Raw genomic sequence first — 19,164 nt, 5'->3', positions numbered from 1 at the left:
ACCGCACTATGTACGATAAACGGTCACAATCACAGTATCTTCTAGATCCCTAGGAAAAGGATCTGGCAAGGATCTAGTGAAGATCCTTTTCCACATATATGGTTCACCAAACAAAAGAGAGGTTTTATAGAGATAAGGACTGCATTATTTTTGTTAAATTAAGTGTTGATTGTATGCATCACTTGTTACATGTGATGATACAATAAATGTAATATAAAAGTGTAGTCTCCATAGCATTACTCAAAATGAAAACAAATTGGAAAATCATAGTATAGTTGGAATTTAGCATCTCGAAAACCAAGCAAAACATTGTATTACAAACAAGCATAATTAATTAAAGGTAAAAGATGAATAAAGAATAAGGTTGAACTTTGTGAGTTTGTTTGAGTGTTAATGTGTTACTAAACAAAATTTTGTATTTTTTTTTTTTAACATCTTGTGGAATTTTTACCTTTGGATTAATCTTGGTCGTTGATTTTCAAAAAAAATTAAATTAGATGCACCAGATTGTGCGACGTGGCATAAACTGTAATTTTCAAGTTTTTTATTTTTGAAAATCCAATGGTCTAGATGAGAAGACCATTAGAAATCTAACGGCTGAATTCGAGGGTTTTGCCTCAGTGGATTGCACGTTGCCATTAGAAATCCAACGATCATCAGCTTAAATTTTTTTTAATAGAGGGATAAAGACAAAAATGAAAGTATGAGAGGAAGCAAGGGAAAGGAAAGAGAACAGAAGAAGAGAAAATTTTACTCTGCTTTTCTATGGTAGGTTCTAACATGGTCATTTTATCTATTTCGCCAGAGAACCTTCTCGAGTGAATTCACATAGAGACTTAAAGCTGGAGTTACAGTTTAAAGGGAAGATGACGTCCCTACATAGAGAAATGGATGCAAATGATGTCACTTTGACTTGTGTGGGGTTACATTCTGGAAGGGATAGTCCCTTGAACGAAATATAAACTTAGGTTTACATTTAATTTATGCAAAAGTGTATTGCGTGCATTCTGAATTAATTTGGAGTATTTTCGCATGTGTTCTTCAAACTATGAAAGCCTACTCTCCAGAATATTATTTTAAGATTTTGTTTTATTCCGAGAAATGAAAGTTCAAGCATATTCACATTCAAAAGGTTTTAGCCATATATGTGGTTCACCAAACAAAAGAGAGGTTTCATAGAAATATGGATTGCATCATTCTCATTCAAGTTCAATGTTTGAAAAAATATTAAGCTGGGACATGAAGAATCTTTTACCTACTGGTGGGCATCCAAACGGCAGAAACTCCCAAGGCCAGGGGGTAATTTAGATTTGGAATTGTAGACGCGTACAGATGCCGATGCATGATTGTGTTTGATTTTTTGTGCCATATTTCGTGTCATATTCTTTTACTTGGCTGTGGTGGGAGGCTTGTTGTGCTGCCTTCAGTGGCTTTGTCTGCCGAGTCAAAGTCTCAAACTGGACGCGACTTTGGATTTCTTTAAACCCCATGCCAAATGTATTCCTACATTTTTTCTAATTTTCTCATCAATTATTCATTCATGCATATACTCTTCCCATCTCTCCTCCACTTGGAAATATAAAACAAAATAAAGCATTTTTTCACTATCACTCTTCCCATCTCTCCTCCACTTGGGAACATAAAACAAAATAAAGTATTTTTTCACTATTTCATTAGTTTACTTACGGCATGTATATTTATTCAGTATTTTCACCATTTATGGGTTAAAAATGATACCATGTTTTTGGGATGTGTTTAGCTTCACAATGGACTAACAATAATGTGGTTCAAATTCGTATTTAGCGAGAATCAAAACTAACACCTCTCACTTATAAGTGAAGAGGAATACCACTAGATCGTAGTACTAAGTAGCAATTGCATATCGTACTATTAGATAATGAATGTATTATATAACATATCCATAGGCAGTCCCCTCAAATTTTGGTTTTCCTATATCTAGTAGTAGTATGATTATTGCATAGAAAAATGTTGGGGAGCTAATTGCAGACATGTAAATATCTCATTTGTGGCAGGAATTTTTGTGCTTACACTAATATTTTAGAGAAAGGGTAATGCTAAAAAGACCACATTTCTATTTGTGGTTGTCAATGATTATTTTGTTACTTAAGTGCTTGATTAACGAATTTATTTCTATTAGTAACATATCACATGATTTAAATGATCCTCTGACATTTTCCTTTGTAGACGATAATAAACCATCTATCGAATAGATATAGGGTCTTCAATACAAGTATATCTCATCTCTATTAGAGAAATAATTTAAATATGATTTACATAATATGGTCTTCCAAAAATTAATCTGTTGCATATACATGTAGGTTAACAACTAATTAATATATATTTTATTGTTGCAGGATAACAGATTTGACACCTAGTTCAGCGTTGGCCAAACTTATTCAAAAACCACCAGCTTGTGGGGGCAAAGTCATAAGCTATCATGCTCTATAAAATATCAACTCCTTTTTTCATATTTCTCCACAACACTCAAACAATTAACTTTCCTCTCCCTCACGTCCTTCCTTCAGGATATACAAATCAAAGACCAGAATTCTCAGCTTCTTTCTCTCTCCCTCCACCAATGGCACCTACCGTGACTTCAGTGGATGCATCTGAACCCAAGGTAGCAAGCATCAAAACCTTAGCCGACTCAGATGCTCTCACTTCTGTACCTTCCGAGTACGCCTACATCATGGATCCCAAGGATAAGGGAGATGCAAATGACCCCGAACACTCAATCCCCATCATTGATTTTGCTCTTCTCACCTCTGCCTCCCCAGATGAACGGGCACAAATGATCCAGAAGCTAGGAAAAGCTTGCCAAGAATGGGGCTTCTTTCAGGTATATTCACACTTGTTATTAATTATGTATTCTTGAATATGTATAAAATTAACTAATATTTTATTAGTTTGATAACCATCTCGTTTCAAAATTTTATTTTTAAAAAATAATATAAATTGAAAACCGAAATAGTTATAAGTTTTCAAATTTGAACTTAAAAAATGAAACATGAATTAATATTTTCATGTGCCTGATGCCTTTTAGGTCATCAACCACGGTGTACCAGAGAGCCTGATGAAAGAAATGATCGACGCGTGCCGAAGATTTTTTGAGCTGCCGGAAGAGGAGAAGAAGGAGTTCCATACAAAGAACCTGTTGGACCCAATCAAGTGCGGCACCAGCTTCAACGTCGCAATTGACAAAGTTCGTCTCTGGAGGGATTATCTCAAGGTCATCGCACACCCCAAATTCAACTCACTCTACAAACCTGCTGGGTACAGTGAAGTTTCATTGGAGTTCAGCAAAAGAACCCGTGCAGTGGCAACCGAAATATTGAATGGGATATCGGAGAGTTTGGGACTGGAGGCCGATTACATTACCAAGGTCATGAACTGGGATCGGGGCTGCCAAATTCTTGCAGCGAACTACTACCCGGCTTGTCCACAGCCCGACCTGGCAATCGGTATTCCTCCACATACAGATCATGGACTAGTGACGCTCCTGATTCAGAATGATATGTGTGGACTTGAAGTCAAGCACAATGATCAGTGGGTCTTGGTGAATGCCGCTCCGGGCGCCTTTATTGTTAACGTTGGTGATCAAATGCAAATTCTAACAAACGACAAGTACAAGAGCATATGGCATCGAGCAACTGTGAACAACACAGCTACTAGGATATCGATTGCCGTACCACATGGACCGGCACTCGACACGCCCGCTGTACCGATCCCGGAGTTGCTAGAAAAGGAAGGCGAAAAAGCGAAGTACATTGGAATGACGTATGAGAAATTCATGGAACTTCAGGCAAGCCCCGCTGCCTACATGATGCCTTGCTTGGATCACCTGCGGGTCAAGGACAATTGAAGAAAATACATGCATGGCGGCCACTTGCCGGCGTTTCTCTGTTTTCTTTGTGTAGAATAATATATGCTCCTGTAAGAGCTTTGATTCTCTATCAGAGTAGCTTGCAGAGTTGTTGTCCAATGTTTCTTGCTGTACCGGTCTTTGTCTTGTGTAAATTAGTGGGACCTTCTCATATCATCACAGTAATATGTGTAAAACAGTGGGACCTTTTCAACAATCATCGGACTCGTTGAGAGAGGCTTAGAGAATGATAATGTTAGAGATATCAAATTTTTAAATCAAATTTGCAAACTAAATGATATGTCATTAATAAGAAACAAGCACGTCACTCGACACTTAATCAATAATCCAATCATCTACAACCACATCATTTGATTTAAAAAATTTGATCTCCCTAACATTACTTCTATGAAAAAGAAGAGAGACTCGATGACAGAGAATGAGAGAAAGTGGGTAGGGGTGAGCACAGTGTGGTTCAGTGCGGTTTTGCCCTCAAAACGGAACTGGAACCGGGAAATATCAACGATTTGATTTAGTGCAGTTCTACTTAAATTTATTACTAAAATCATATGGTTTGATCCACACCAATTTCGGTTCGGTCCATGCTGGTTTACCGTGCCGAATACTAAGTCATTTGATTACCAAATCAAAATGGTATTCAAAGTTTACTTTTTTTATTCTCTTGTTTTTTACATGCTTGCATTCAAATACCACTTCTAAAATGGTTAAACAAAGTTACAAACAAAACATATCATTTCAAATACAAAATCGAAATGCAAATATTGCTGACACTAAGCAAAAAAAAAAAAAAAAAAAAAAAGAAACACAATTCAAATGTCATATAACATTCATAATACAAATGCACATCCACTATGCAGTAAAAATGTTAGCATGAATACAATATTTAAGCCCAAGAGGGACTTATCAAGAGATTAAAAAAAGTCCTAGGAAAAGGGAAAGAAAAAAATGGGATGTAACTGAACACCTTAAGATCACTCTATCAAAAAACTAAATAAATAAATAAATAATGAAATCGAAACCAGAATGTCATCTAGGTGGGAAACTGACATCTTTTTTAAAATATGTGCATTATCTCAATAGGTGAACCGTGTAAGTGGAAGACCTAATTGAGAAATGATCTCATGCAGTCCTATTAGGTAAAACCAGTTTGGTTTTCACCACTCATTTAGTAACACCCGTATACAACTATTAAATTAATTAATTATTTATATTCACGGTCTGGTTCGGTTCTAAGCATTCTACCAACATGAAAACCAGAATCGGTATGAACGGTTTGGTTTGGTTCTTGAACCTACGTTAACTTTTTTTTGTCAACACGGTTTTTTACGGTTTATTTTGTTGTGGTTCCACGGTTTTTATGCCCATCCCTAAAAGTGGAAGACAAAAAAAAAAATTGACAATAGAGAGGGGGCGACTAAAGTGAGACAGAAATGAGAGGGAAATCAGGAGATAAAAGAGGGAGGTGCGTCTGAAGTGGCACATGCAACAAGGCAAAATAAAACAAAACAAATATGTCCACTAAGTGTATAATTATCAAATTGTTCTTGACTTTTTGCGTCTCATAAACTCTTCATTGTAGTTTCGAATTCTGTTCAGGTTACGCTTACACATTTGTAACGACAAGTACTACACAAATATGCTGAAGAACGGGTCACAAGTGCCACGACACAATAATCAACAAATGTCAACCTTCTCACTTTTAAGAAGATTTTGGCCATTTTATGCTTCTTTGCTTCCCATTCTTTTTTTTTTTTTTTTTTTTTTTGTTTTTTTGTGGTTCCATAGTTATACAAACAATGGTGTATCAAGAATTCTAACTTAGTTGAGTAGCGGGCTGGGACCTAAGGCATAGCGGCTATGCGCCTAGACGGGGCCTAGGTGGATTAAGTAGATATATTATCACATATAAATAAGTACTTACTTATATTTAAAACAACAATACTTGTATTGAGAAGTTGGATTTATACATTATTTTAAGTGAATTTATTATTTAACATATACAACAACAACAACAACAAAACGCCTTATCCTACTAAGTGGGGTCGGCTATATCAATCCTAGAACACCAATGCACTTGTTTTTGTGTCATGTCTTCCGTTAAATCCAAGTAGTTCAAGTCTTTTCCTAAAGTCTATTTTCAAGTCTTCCTAGGTCTTCCTCTATCCTTTGGGCCTAAGCCTCTGTCTGGTAATCACATCTTCTAATTGGAGCGTTTGTAGGTCTTCGTTTGACATGTTCAAACCACCTTTAGCCAATTTTCTCTTATCTTATCTTCAATTTCTGCTACTCCTAATTTACATCGGATATCCTAATTCCTAATCTTGTTCTTTCTCATATGCCTACACATCCAACGAAGAATATGCCCACACATCCAACGAAGCATTCTCATCTCTGCTACACTCATTTTGTATATATGTTGATACTTCACCACCCAACATTTCGTGCCATAAAGCATTGATGGCTTATTTCCGTCCTATAAAATGTTCTAGTGAGCTTTAGTGGTATACAACGGTCACACAATATATCTAATGCACTCTTCCCCTTCACCCATCCAGCTTGTATTCAATGATTGAGGTCTCCATCCAATTCTCTGTTCTTTTGCAAGATAGCGAAAACGTTCGCTCTTTGATACTTTTTGATCTCCAATGCTCATCCCTAACTCATTTGAACCTCCGTTCTCATTGAACTTGCACTCTATATACTCTGTCTTTGACCTACTTAGGCGAAGACCTTTAGATTCCAGCACTTCCGCCATAGGTTAAGCTTCACATTTACTCCCTCCTGAGTTTCATCTATCAACACTATATCGTCTACAAAAAGCATACACCAAGAAATATCATCTTGGATATGTCTCGTCAACTCATCCATTAGCAATGCAAAAAGGTAAGGACTTAAAAATGAGCCTTGATGTAACCACACAGTTATGGGGAAAATTTCGGTTTGTCCTTCATGAGTTCTTACGACAGTCCTTACTCCATCATACATATCCTTTATAGCTTAGATACATGATACTCATACTCCTTTCTTCTCTAAAATCCTCGAAAGAATATTTATTGAGACCCTCTATCGTACTCTTATTCTAAATCTATACAAATCATGTGCAAATCCATCGTTCTTCGTAAGAGACAAATTGCATCCATGGTTGAGCACCTTGGCATGAACTCGATTACTTTTTCCTAGAGCTTCATTGTAATTAACTTAGTACCCCTATAGTTCCCGCAATTTTGTATGTCTCCCTTGTTCTTGTAGATAGGTGCCAAAGTATTTTTTTGCTACTCATTTGGCATCTTCTTCATTATTTAACACAACAAAGAAAAAAAATTCAGAATTTATGCTTTAGTATTTTAGTAAATTTGATGATATGTGATGAATACTCAAGTAATTACAATTTCGAGTACTTTACAAAATATTTTCCAGAAGTTGTATGAATTTATAGTAAATTTTTGCAATCAAATATATGGTATAAAAAGCACGTTGAGTTATACACCATCCTTTTCTTCCTCTTCATCTACTGGATCATTCAACTTGTCTAAAATTATCAGCCATTCTGACTGCGCGACTAGCTACACCACCTTAATTTTCTTAAAGAACTAGGAGGTGTTTTAGGCCAATCCGTGCATCAGGAATGACGAATACCATGTCTTGTAGATGTTAACATACCTTCAAGCTCTGCAATTCAACTTGGTAAAGAAAAAATTCAACAGTGGCTAATAAAATTTGATGCATAGTTCGGAGGTACAAAATTCACTAGTAAAATCTCTTCAAATTATCACCAAGGTTGGCAAATGACATATTTGATGTAAACATGAACGGTCGGGGTTAGAGTTGCTCTATGTTCCTAAGTTCCCGGCATCTGTATTACATATATTGTACCGGAGAGACAAAAAATATAACAGGGTAGCATTACGATGACTATTGGCAAATGTCATAGTGCTTTTGCAAACTCTTGAGCATGGTCGCTTCTGTAAACGGTGAACCGGAACCGGATGTCGCTCGCTGCAAGGATCCGAATTTACAGATATTGTTCTCAGCAATCAATCCATCCATAACACCAGCAAAGCTAGAAAAACCGCACTTCTCAAGGCAATTGCTTTGAGTATCATTCCATCTTTAAACGTTTCGAATGTGTTTCCTTCATCCACTCAAGGCATTCTTCTGCAGTTCCTGAAGGGTGAGCAAACTGCCATGCAAATATTTTTTGTTGCTGCCAAGTAAAGGATACATTAGCATTGGAGTTCCATAATAACTCTTTTCGGTGCTGGAATCAGAACTTATAGCTTACCCATTCTCGCACAAGTGGTCCTCCAGATTTAAGCTGCAAAACATTCATGATCTCCTTCCCGTTCAGCAGTGGTTTTGCATCCCAAACTTTATCAAGACCTAATGCACCAGAACAAATATCAGAAATGGCATCCAAGCTGTCTCCCAAAGCCTGAGAAAATCTTAAGGGCAATCTGCCTCGGACTAAAAAAACAGGTTGGGCATCGAACTCCAGGACAAGATCTAAACTAGATATCCTACAAAATATCATACACACACACACGCATACTCAAGCACATACATATACCATGTTTGAGGCCACCTTAGATGCCATTTAAGTTCCTCCAATGCTTGGAGACTTATTTTTACTGTGATATATATCCTATGTAAGAAAAGAATAGAGACGATAAAAGTTCATCTTGTTTAATTTACTCTCACAATGACAGCACATGCTGACATAGAAAACATAGAGATAATATTCAACAGTTAATGACACCGATAGATTTCTAGTCACAAAGCATTGTTTTCACAAAGAGACCCTTAGCAATGGTTGACATCAAAACTAAGAAACATATCAAAACTACAAAAGATTGGAAAGTTGGGAGTTTCCAAATTAATATCAAAACTAATAAACATATTCATATCAACACTAGATGCTTGGTTAAAAGAGATGATACCTAGTTTAAGTATGGCATCTTCAGCTGCTATAAATAAGGCTCTTCGTCTTTCCAGTTCAAAGTTCTTACTTAGAAGATCTTCGGTACAATCATTGTTGGGGGGATATAACAATGTAGCCATCAGCAAGGCAACTCTCCAAAAATCTTTAATTTCTTGTAGAAGAAATCCTGGATGGTTGACAATTCAAAATGAAATAAGAACATTAAGGACTAACGTATCAAGCAGATTACATTCTTAGGATTTAGGAGGATAGAAAGATGGATGTTAGACCATAATCAAAGCAAGAAGTTCCACATAAACGAAATACATATGTGGTCAAGCATGGATTAATAATTTAATATGATTAAAAAGCTTCAAATTGACATTTATATTCATAAGGTCTGAGACACATAAGTTTATCTCCTGTATAATTTCCCAAAGAATTAATCAAACTATGGAAATTGCAGTGTCAGCCACATATGTGATCCCTCTATTAGTATTAAGCACACACCAACTTTTCAGAGAGTTTTTTTTATCAAAAAGCACAAAGGAAACATACACCAGCATTTCTAAGAAAGACGGCAAGGACACAGAAACCTCATACCCGTCAATACCCGGGGCCTTGAAGTAAGAGGTACATCAACAGATTCTCTTGCCCAATTAACTTCAGAAATGAGTGCGTCCTCATTTGATGCAAAATAAGGAATCAAAGACAAAAACTTCTCCAACGCATGGTGTACATTTATAACCTGTAACAATTAAAATTGGCAAACAATTTATATAAAAATGCAGATTCAGGAAGTCTTGATATAACTACCAGCTTAGTGTTTCCACGTAATGTGTAAAAAGTACTGTTTCTGCATCACTGGCTTTTCGCTTAAGGGAGTCTCGGAAAATGTAGTTCACCACAGGAATCTGAAATTCAAAAACAAAGATTTAGAACTGATTCCAGTTTGAAAATCATGTGATGTTGAACTGCTGCATTATAAAAACTACCTACATATTTCAAGAATAGGTTATGAAATAATCAACTCCAAGCATCTTCCAGTCCTAATTAACTAAACAAACCAGTCATGTTACAGTTTCGTACCAATTTATATTGAGACGACTGATTCAAATATTTTTTTTTTTTCTATTGCAAACACCAATTATAATCAACTCAATTTTTTTGTGACAAACATCCAATCAAATAATCACGTTATTATCTAGTAATACTGTTGTTGTCTCTAGGTGTGGGTAGGGGTCAATTAACCAGATTGAGTGACCAGAACCACCCACCAAACCACAACTGTCAGTAAGGACTGACGTTTAACCGTCCTAACCTTCCACCAACTGTGGTTAGTTCACCAAGGAACCGAAACAGCAAAATCCATGAGATCCAGCAAAATCCGAGTAGTGCGACAAAATGAGCTCTGCCAGAAGTTGGTGGAGAGAGAGAGAGAGAGAGAGAGAGAGCTTATATATATAAGTCAACAGAAATGTAGCGAATGGAGAAGTCAAATTTAACGGGAACCAAGTATGTTCAACAGTTCGGTCAGTTTTTTCACCAAAATTCAAAAATAAAAAATCACACCAAATGACCGTCCGGTTTGATAAGTTTTTCGGTCTAAAATTATCAGCCCTAGTTGCTTCTATTGAAATATCTCCAATAACATTCCTGGTTTGCACATTTTGCTAAAACTAGCATGCTGTCTTGCACAAGGTTGTGCAAATGCAATGCAAAAGGCTCAATGCCAGTATGCTTACAGCCTCATACACAAAACAAGGATAATTACATTAGGAAACAGCAAACACATGACAGCAAAACAAGGGAACCATACCTTTTTTCCTTTGTTATCTTTATATATGGTTTTCCTAAGTGGGAGGAACATAGCAGCATACAGAGAGCGCCTTCTTTGTTCATCCTAAATTCACATGTTAGAGGAAACGCTATTCAAAACAATACACATGGAAATATAATACACACAAGCAGAATTTGAATTAAAACAATGATCAGTGCATAAAAAAATGAAGGTATACAGGAGAAAGCAAGAAGATTACGTATTTCAGGTCCTTATACTCACAGTAAAGGTAGACTGGCCAATTAATTGAATAAGGTTCCATGTAGCCTCCAAGTAAGAAACACAAAGCCTGCATTCGGTCAGAAAAATAATGAATTACCATTGACATATTTATGTGTCATTCGACCTACCCGCCCATGCATGATGTTATAGAGATGGACATGCTTGGAAACTCCCTTTTTCCTTAAGCAACCCCATACCTGTCACATCCTTCTGATACTGCAGGCTCATGCTTTGTATGAAGACTGAAGACGACCCAAAATAACTTCAAATCACTAATGTAGGCCACAGCTTGGACAGGTTGATTTCCAGAGATCATAAGGTCAATCTGAACCAAGGAGAAACAAGGAAAAAATAAAGAGATAATTCCACTGTACCCGGGGACCCAGGATATGTTTTCCCATTAAACAAGCTAGAACAGTGTCATCATAAATCAAATAATAATCAGACAATCACCACTTGAGGTATGTAAAACAGGAATTTACTTCAGTGCCAATACGCTCTCTGCTAATTTTAGCCGAAAGAGCAGCTTTCACTTCATCGCAGGCAGCTGCTTCCTTTAGTTCTTCATCTAATATGAATCCAAACCTTGCACCTGAGCACATGACCAGATATTTCAATTTTGGAGATGTTTCCAACTGATCAGTTCTGTGAAAGGACCCTTGGTTTACTCCGAAAAGTTCATGCAGAACGTTGACGCTAGCAAACAATGTCATTTAAGAAACCACACCAACATGAACTTCAAGAAGGCAGAATAGAGCAAATACATACTTACGAATACTAGCATTCAGCAGTTAACAGAAACCTTGGATGAGAGACTAGTAAAATTTAAGATATTTTTCTTCCCAGTAAGAAACAAATACTTTTTAAGAAAAATAAGAAACAATATTTTCACTAAAACATTCTAATGTTACAAATAGAGTAGACAAAATGCAATAACAACACCCTATGAATGTAGGGGAGCTTTTTGAGTTCGGTTTTTATACCATACTGTTTATATAGGTGGTTGAACCCTGACATACTTCAAATTGTTGACCATAGGATGTTGAACACTCAATTACAGGCCAATAATGAGATAGATAACTAGAGAAAAAAATTGAAACAGAAAAATCAAGAAGAGAAAGTCAAACCAATTGGGCACAAAGCATATATGGCTCTGTTATGACTAGTGAACCATGTGTGACCAAGTACCAAAGACTAGACAAGGTTAGTGCAAAAGACCAATGAGCTATGACAAATTAGAATAATCAGCCATGGAGAGCTGAGTGTGCATAAAATTTAGAAAAGATAAAGAAACAAGTACCAAAACGGATAGCTCGAAGAACTCGTAGTGGATCATCCATAAATGTGGCCTTTGGTGGTAAGGGAGTCACTATTATACCAGATTTCAGATCTTCAATTCCTGCAAAATACAAATGAAAGACAAATGAAACATCAAAACAAAAAGTAATAACTTTGATACTGGTAAATAGGACAAATTGGTTGAGAACACGCCAGATGCAGAAAACAGACCTCTTTTGGTATAATCTTCAATTGAGCTGGTATTTATATTGTAGAACAAGCTGTCCAACGAAAATAAATCCCATTAAGAATACAAGTTCTAACAAAGCAATATAGTTCTCATTTACCGACCATGACATTATTTCAGTTCTAGAAGATTCTTAGGGAAGAAATTCACCTGTTAATAGTTAAATCCCTCCTATACGCATCCTCTTCGGGTGTGCCATATTTTTGCTGTAAAATCAAAAGTAAACTTTAAATTACAAATTTAATAAGAATAGACTTCAAATTTGATTCAACATGCTTCACTAACTGTTTCTTCAACTAATAAGGGAAAAACTGCCTTAAACTTAGCGTAAATTGAAAACTAACAAGACAATAAAGTTATTCTTGATGGTAGATGTCTAACATTTTTGTCTAAAAGAATCACTCTCGCACTAAGAACATTTGGAGCTGAATTAAACATCAATCATAATGTCCTAAAATGAAAGGGTATGAAGAGACTAGCAAACGCTTATCAAGCAAAAGTATTTACCACGGTAGGAATGCGGCTATTCTCACAATACTCTTCACATCGTAAGTTGACAAAATCAATCCATGTATCACAAATGCGCATCCTCGCGGTTTCCAAATGTTTGGATTGATCAGGATTGCTATATAAAAAAATTAAGCATTAAAACACTCACGCAAAACACACACACACACACACTCTCTCTCTAAAATGGAGTCTACTTAGATAAGAAATTGCAGAGCCAGAGCCGCATACCATGGAATTACAGCAATTCCCTGAGCCTCTTCCCCGACGTGCAGTAAGTAGTCTTGAACCTTGTCTACAAATTCGCTGCCTAACATGTTGTCCAAGGCAATATCAATGTCATAGCACTCCTTTCCCAGAAGCTGCAAAACCCCCATTCCAAACATGATTTTCAAACCTAAATTCTATGAATACATACGTGTATATATTATATATTTGCCGGGATTCCATGAATACGCACGCACGCACACACCTTATCGCGGACCCATCCGCCAGCAACGCGAAGCTGATTCTGGAGGCCGAAATGGCGAAGCGTCCCGAGCAGCCGGTCAAAGATTTTCTTCTCGGTTTCATTGAGTTGGATGTTGTCCCTGACTTGTACGGGCGGGCGAGACGGCACCGCCATGATTGCTCTGCAAGGGTAGAACCCTAGCCCTAGCCCTAGGGTTTTGGTGGGAAGATTGCGGGTCTGGAACGTCCGACGGAGCGTGGGAAGAAAGAGAGGGTTGCAGCAGCTTAGTGAAGCGGTTTTGAAAGCTAGTCTCATGCTTTGAAGGACTTTGGAGCTAATTTAAAGGGTCAGGAGGCGGGTGGGTTCTTAGCTTTTCGTTCAACTCCACTGCGCAAACCCGGAGAGGCAGAGGACTTTGAAATCTGCTGTGGACAATTATCTGCTCCAACCCTGTTACAGTGTCTAATTGGTTGACATCTGTCCTACACTTTTTCATGCTCAAACTCATACCAAGCCAATCAAAATAGGTTGGATAGGTTTGTTTGATGCCCATTCATCTTTTTTTTTTTTCAAATTGGAATAATTGGTGACAAATTATCATTATTCATTCTTTTTGAGGGCACAAAAACTTTTCAACATTCCTTTTATCACAAGTTTAACTTCTACATCAATAACGAATTTGTTTGATGCTCATCCTATTTGGATTCATACTTTTTTTTTTTCATTTTAAATTTATATATAAGAAAAAGGCATGTAATAAAAAATAGAAAGGAAAAAAAAACATAATTCTATTGAATTCCCTCCTCACACATCACCGTCACCGTCACCGTCACCGTCACCTTTCTCTCTGTCTCCGCCTCTTTCTCTCCCGTCCGGGAGCTCCGCCCTTCTCCCATAAAAGACCAAAACCTCTCCTCTCTCTCTCTCTCTCTCTTTCTCTCTCTCTCTCAAATTCCAATTCTCTCTCTCTCTCTCTCTCTCTCTCTCTCTCTCTCTCTCTATAACAAGTTAGCAACAATGGAGAGCTTCGCCCTCCACTCTCTCTCCACCTCCTCCTTCTCTCTCTCTTCCCGCGCTTCCTTATTTCGCCGCTCAAAACCCGTCATCAAATCCCCACCGTCCATCCACAACAACCTTAAACCATCTCCCTCACTCCCCACCCTCCGATCACCATCCCTCTTGGCCTCAAAACCCTTCATTTCCTCGTCTCATTCCTCAAAACCCGGAAAAACCCACTTCCCATCCAAGCCTCTAAATACGAAGAACCCGGAACCACTCTCACACCACCGCCGCCGCTTCAAGGTGCCAAACCCATCCCCTTCCTCATCTCCATCGCCGTAGGCATTGCGGTCCGCTTTTTCGTCCCTAAACCAGTCGAAGTCACCCCACAAGCCTGGCAATTGCTCGCCATTTTCCTATCCACCATTGCCGGCCTGATTCTGAGCCCGTTACCCGTTGGTGCTTGGGCCTTTCTCGGCCTCACCGCCTCCATTGTGACCGGAACTCTGTCTTTTCCGACGGCCTTCGGTGCTTTTACGAATGAGGTGATCTGGTTAATTGTCATTTCCTTCTTTTTCGCTCGCGGGTTCGTGAAGACGGGTTTGGGGGATCGGATTGCCACCTACTTTGTCAAGTGGTTGGGGAAGAGCACACTGGGTTTGTCCTATGGCTTGACACTAAGCGAGGCACTAATTGCTCCAGCAATGCCGAGTACCACGGCCAGGGCTGGCGGTGTTTTCTTGCCAATTATCCAGTCATTGTCCCTCTCCGGCGGGAGTAAACCCGGTGACCCCTCCAAACGAAAGCTCGGTTCTTATCTGGTTATGTCTCAGTTTCAGGTTGTTGCTCTTTCAGTCCCTCCCTTGTATTTGAAGATATATGAATTCTATATTCTTAGCTAGTGGATTTTCTTCAGTATTTCATATTTTGGGTACGGACTCGATAACGTCTTTCGTTGATTGCCTCTTTAGATACCTGTAATATTGTGAATGATATGACTTTGATGAACTCAGTTTGGAGGAGTTTTCTTTTGCACTTTTACTTAATCTGCTCATTGAATATCCTTAATTCAGTTGTTCTATTAATTTAAACCAAAAACTGTACTGAGAATGCGGAAATCAAAATGCTCTCGACCATGCAAGAAGAAGAAAACTAGAGTTCTACAAGTGGGAGGAGGGGGTGGCGGGTTATTGTCTCAACTTTTCTTTGCACTTTGCCTTTAGTTTCTGCTGAATTAGATAGGAAGAGAACCTTTTCTTTTTCGTACAAACAAACAACTGCCCTTCACTCTATGTTGTTGAATTAACCAAGAGGAGAACTTTCTTTCGTTGTTCTGCCTTTCGCCTCAACAACCAGCGCCTCGTTTACTCTAGTTGTTGCTGAATCATACACAAGAGGATTTCTCGTCCTGTGTGTTTGTTTGAATACAAGAAGCTTATGTTCTCCGGTAGTCAGTCAAAGTACAAAGAAGAGCATAAAACTCTTTGTAGTTCTCTTCTGTCCCACATCAGTGGATTCTATTAAATTTTAAGTAGAGATCCTTGAACTAATCAAACTTATTATCCGTACAATTGTTTGTTGAAAGAAAGTGTTGGAACTCTCATGTGTTAATTAAGAGATCCAGTGTACGTAAACTACACTTTTTAATTTTTTTCCTAGTGAATTAATCCAGCATTAACTATTACTGTGTTATATATTCTTTCCTTGCTGACTCTAGTAGCATATGTTATTTGTGTCATCTTGTGACTTATGCATCTGTGTTGTGTGATGGGTGACAGTCATCTGGTAACTCTAGTGCTCTTTTCTTAACGGCTGCAGCTCAAAATTTGCTGTGCCTCAAATTGGCTGAGGAAATTGGGGTGATTATTCCAAGCCCTTGGGTTTCTTGGTTCATGGCTGCTAGTTTACCAGCATTTGTCTGCCTTCTAGCTACTCCGCTAGTCTTATACAAGCTATTTCCTCCAGAAACCAAAGACACACCTGATGCCCCTGCCATGGCTACAAAGAAATTGGAGAATATGGGTCCCATCACAAAGAATGAATTCATTATGGTTGGTACAATGCTTCTTGCTGTCTCTTTGTGGGTCTTTGGGTAAGTAGTTTATCTTGCTTTGGACTATTTACTATTAATTTTACAGTGTCCAGTAGATCATAATTGCATATCCTTCTTTTTGGTAATCAGATATATTTTTCACCAAGAATAAGACTTTGCTTGGGGTAATGGGATGTTTCCATGGACTACAGTTTTACAATATATTCTTATATTGATGGTTGACAGTAGCAAACCCATCATGTGTGTGTGTATAAGTTCAGTTCATGATTTCCCTGAGAATGCATTTTGTTCTACTAGGGTTCTAAATCTTCTAATTCACCAATTCGTTTCTTTGTTTGCTTGCAGAGACGCTTTTGGTATAGCAAGTGTTGTAACTGCAATGATTGGCTTATCTATACTCCTTTTGTTAGGAGTCCTTGATTGGGACGACTGTTTAAGTGAAAAATCAGCATGGGATACATTGGCTTGGTTCTCTGTTCTTGTTGGTATGGCTGGCCAGTTGACAAATCTTGGTATTGTAAATTGGATGTCTGGTTGTGTAGCCACTACGCTTCAGTCTTACTCTTTGAGCTGGCCAGTTGCATTTGGCGTTCTTCAGGCAGCTTACTTCTTCATCCATTACCTCTTTGCAAGTCAAACCGGTCATGTGGGTGCTTTATACTCTGCATTTCTTGCCATGAACTTGGCAGCTGGGGTACCTGGTGTGTTAGCAGCGTTGGCTTTAGCTTACAATACAAGTCTGTTTGGGGCTTTAACGCATTATAGCAGTGGTCAGGCTGCTGTATACTATGGAGGTATGCTCCCTTCCAATACCCCTTTCATAAGTTTGGATTTTTTTTTTCCCCTAAACAATTACATTTCTATAGTGTTCGTTTTCCTTTTCAATAACAGTTGCTTCATTTATTATTATTTTATGGTCTTTAAAATTAGGGAAAATTTTCGAGATGTCACTTGAAGTTTGTAATTATAAATTTCATTGTCACCTCAGAAAATGAAATTTAAGAAATATGGCACGTTAATTTTTCAAAACCCATGACAACCTCACTCTGTCAAGTTCTCCATTCAAAACATGGCACGTGCGTCACTCTGACCCACTTTCAGGGATATTTTTTTACTTTTTGAGGCAAGTTTTTAGGATTTTTCATTAGTGTAAAGACTGGGTTTCTTTTTCTGGACGGAAAGTTTGAAGGTGTTAGCCTGAGGTTTCAAAATGAATTTGGTGTGCTGTGTAAGTTGGTGACATTGAAATTTTTCGCTTACAATTTGATAGCCTCAAATATTTTTATTACCTCTCTCTCTCTCTCTCTCTCTCTCTCTCTCTCTCTCTCTCTCTCTACCCCGCTACCTTCTTTATTTTTTTCACTAAAGCGCTCAGAAGGCAAGAACATGAAAGAAAGTGGATTGTCTTTATCAGTATCTGTTTTGTGTGGTGACTGATAAGATGTTTGTTGTTTCCAACAGCTGGTTACGTTGATCTTCCTGATGTATTCAAAGTTGGCTTTGTAATGGCTCTTGTTAATGCTGTCATCTGGGCAATAGTAGGATCCTTCTGGTGGAAATTTTTGGGCCTCTACTGATGTTCATCAGTTTCATGTAAGTAGATTATTTGGTCTTCCCTGTTGTATTATTATTTTCGGGGCAGAATGGAACTATCGTTTTGGCGGAAGCCGATAATAAAATGCAAAACCATAGGTTTACTTAGCCACAGTTCAGGTAATTCCGTAGCCGTAGGACCTCTCTTCTGTTCTTTAACATGAAGCAAGTATTCTCTGTTTTGAATCACTCTTATTTGTCCACCCCAAGCATGCCTCACTACACGTGTGTTATACGTTAGTCTTGTTTCGGATTTAACCATGTCGGAAAAGAAACTTTTATTCGTTTGAGAATCATATCCTGCTACTCTCGGGGTAGAATTTCAAATTAGAGGACTCGTTCATGGATGTTGCTGTTTTATGACCTGACTTTTCATTCATGGTTCATGCTTTTTTCCAGATCATAGGTTACCCTTTCTCATCTTGATGTTGTTATTAGCTTAGCGTACTCGTTCATGGATGTTGTTATTTGAGTTTCTCACCATCTGTAAACAATTTCCGGTGAAATACTTGCAGCGGTTAATGAGATTCCGGGCATCATTCCCGGACTTACAAAGGGGCTAGCATCGCTACAAAATTATTTTCATACCTTACTAAAGATTCAGAATCATGAGTGTTTCTCTCCTGCGCATGACCCGAATTCAATGCAAGGAGCGACTTGAACGAAGCGAAGGACGATATTGGCATATTGCGAATGAGCATTTTGGAAACACAAGGAGGGATTTGTAAATGACTACTTGAAACGCGTCATTTACAAATTACTCCTTAAGATGATGATGGGGGAGTCCCATGTAATTTGAAAGTATCTCACCGAAACATACCCTGGGGATTCACTTGGATGGAGGATTTATATCAAGGAGTTTGCTAATGATGGGGCTAGAGGTCTAGAGGGTGAAGGAATTTGTTAGATTAATCATTGACGAATTTGAACTCACGTCGTCATTCAAGGGCTCAACATCTTTCCACCACGGTAGGAGATAAGATTTAAATTGGTTTTAGAAATTACTAAATTTGCTATCTTGGGACTAATACAAATTAACAAAAGTTGAATTCATTAGCAAATTACTATTGCGGCAAAATATTTTTATAATAATACGTATGTTGTAATACCTCTATCTAGCCAACGAAAAAATTTTCGAAATTGAATTGTCGT

At 37.9% G+C, this 19,164-nt stretch overlaps 3 protein-coding genes across 4 annotated transcripts; 2 read left to right on the top strand and 1 right to left on the bottom strand.

Annotated features, from left to right (window-relative positions):
• Positions 1–1,968: 1,968 nt before the first annotated feature.
• On the top strand, positions 1,969–4,100 carry LOC103940255 (2-oxoglutarate-dependent dioxygenase 19-like). The gene is made up of 2 exons (XM_048581033.1): positions 1,969–2,860; positions 3,065–4,100. Exons 1-2 carry the CDS (start codon positions 2,459–2,461, stop codon positions 3,881–3,883), a joined length of 1,221 nt encoding a protein of 406 aa, XP_048436990.1. The 5' UTR covers positions 1,969–2,458; the 3' UTR covers positions 3,884–4,100.
• Positions 4,101–7,647: 3,547 nt separating this feature from the next.
• Positions 7,648–13,777, bottom strand: LOC125475760 (tRNA nucleotidyltransferase cca2). 2 transcript variants are annotated; one of them, XM_048581030.1, is made up of 15 exons: positions 13,389–13,777; positions 13,148–13,278; positions 12,917–13,034; positions 12,560–12,615; positions 12,376–12,443; positions 12,185–12,283; positions 11,367–11,476; positions 11,082–11,209; positions 10,885–10,951; positions 10,642–10,725; positions 9,674–9,736; positions 9,426–9,570; positions 8,842–9,009; positions 8,187–8,284; positions 7,648–8,108 (listed from the first exon to the last, which is right to left on the bottom strand). In XM_048581030.1, the coding sequence occupies exons 1-15, from the start codon at positions 13,680–13,682 to the stop codon at positions 8,004–8,006; spliced, it is 1,734 nt and encodes a 577-aa protein (XP_048436987.1). In that variant the 5' UTR covers positions 13,683–13,777; the 3' UTR covers positions 7,648–8,003. The 2 variants fall into 2 exon arrangements, with proteins under 2 accessions (XP_048436987.1, XP_048436988.1); XM_048581031.1 differs by having other exon boundaries at positions 12,394–12,443.
• A 607-nt stretch (positions 13,778–14,384) lies between these two features.
• On the top strand, positions 14,385–18,126 carry LOC103940992 (dicarboxylate transporter 2, chloroplastic-like). The gene is given in 5 exon segments (XM_048581032.1): positions 14,385–14,607; positions 14,610–15,205; positions 16,145–16,458; positions 16,765–17,213; positions 17,881–18,126. Coding segments are annotated over 5 exon segments (1,698 nt in total). The 3' UTR covers positions 17,997–18,126.
• Positions 18,127–19,164: the final 1,038 nt, after the last annotated feature.

This window comes from the organism of the source record quoted next, unplaced genomic scaffold (genome assembly GCF_019419815.1).
Source record: "Pyrus x bretschneideri cultivar Hongxiangsu unplaced genomic scaffold, Pyrus_bretschneideri_v1 Contig16, whole genome shotgun sequence".
In the NCBI taxonomy this organism is placed as follows: Eukaryota; Viridiplantae; Streptophyta; class Magnoliopsida; order Rosales; family Rosaceae; genus Pyrus; species Pyrus x bretschneideri.
This window is presented reverse-complemented; position numbering and strand designations above follow the sequence as displayed.

What these genes read in the sequence shown, in the direction of transcription:
- LOC125475760 (XM_048581030.1), bottom strand. Translation starts at nt 13,682, where the DNA reads ATGAGACTAGCTTTCAAAACCGCTTCACTAAGCTGCTGCAACCCTCTC. An exon ending in ATAGCCGCATTCCTACCGTG is followed by an intron (nt 12,616 to 12,916) that starts GTAAATACTTTT and finishes TTGATTTTACAG; the next exon opens with CAAAAATATGGCACACCCGA. An exon ending in AAGATAACAAAGGAAAAAAG is followed by an intron (nt 9,737 to 10,641) that starts GTATGGTTCCCT and finishes TTTGAATTTCAG; the next exon opens with ATTCCTGTGGTGAACTACAT.
- LOC103940255 (XM_048581033.1), top strand. Translation starts at nt 2,459, where the DNA reads ATGCTCTATAAAATATCAACTCCTTTTTTCATATTTCTCCACAACACT. An exon ending in AAGAATGGGGCTTCTTTCAG is followed by an intron (nt 2,861 to 3,064) that starts GTATATTCACAC and finishes GATGCCTTTTAG; the next exon opens with GTCATCAACCACGGTGTACC.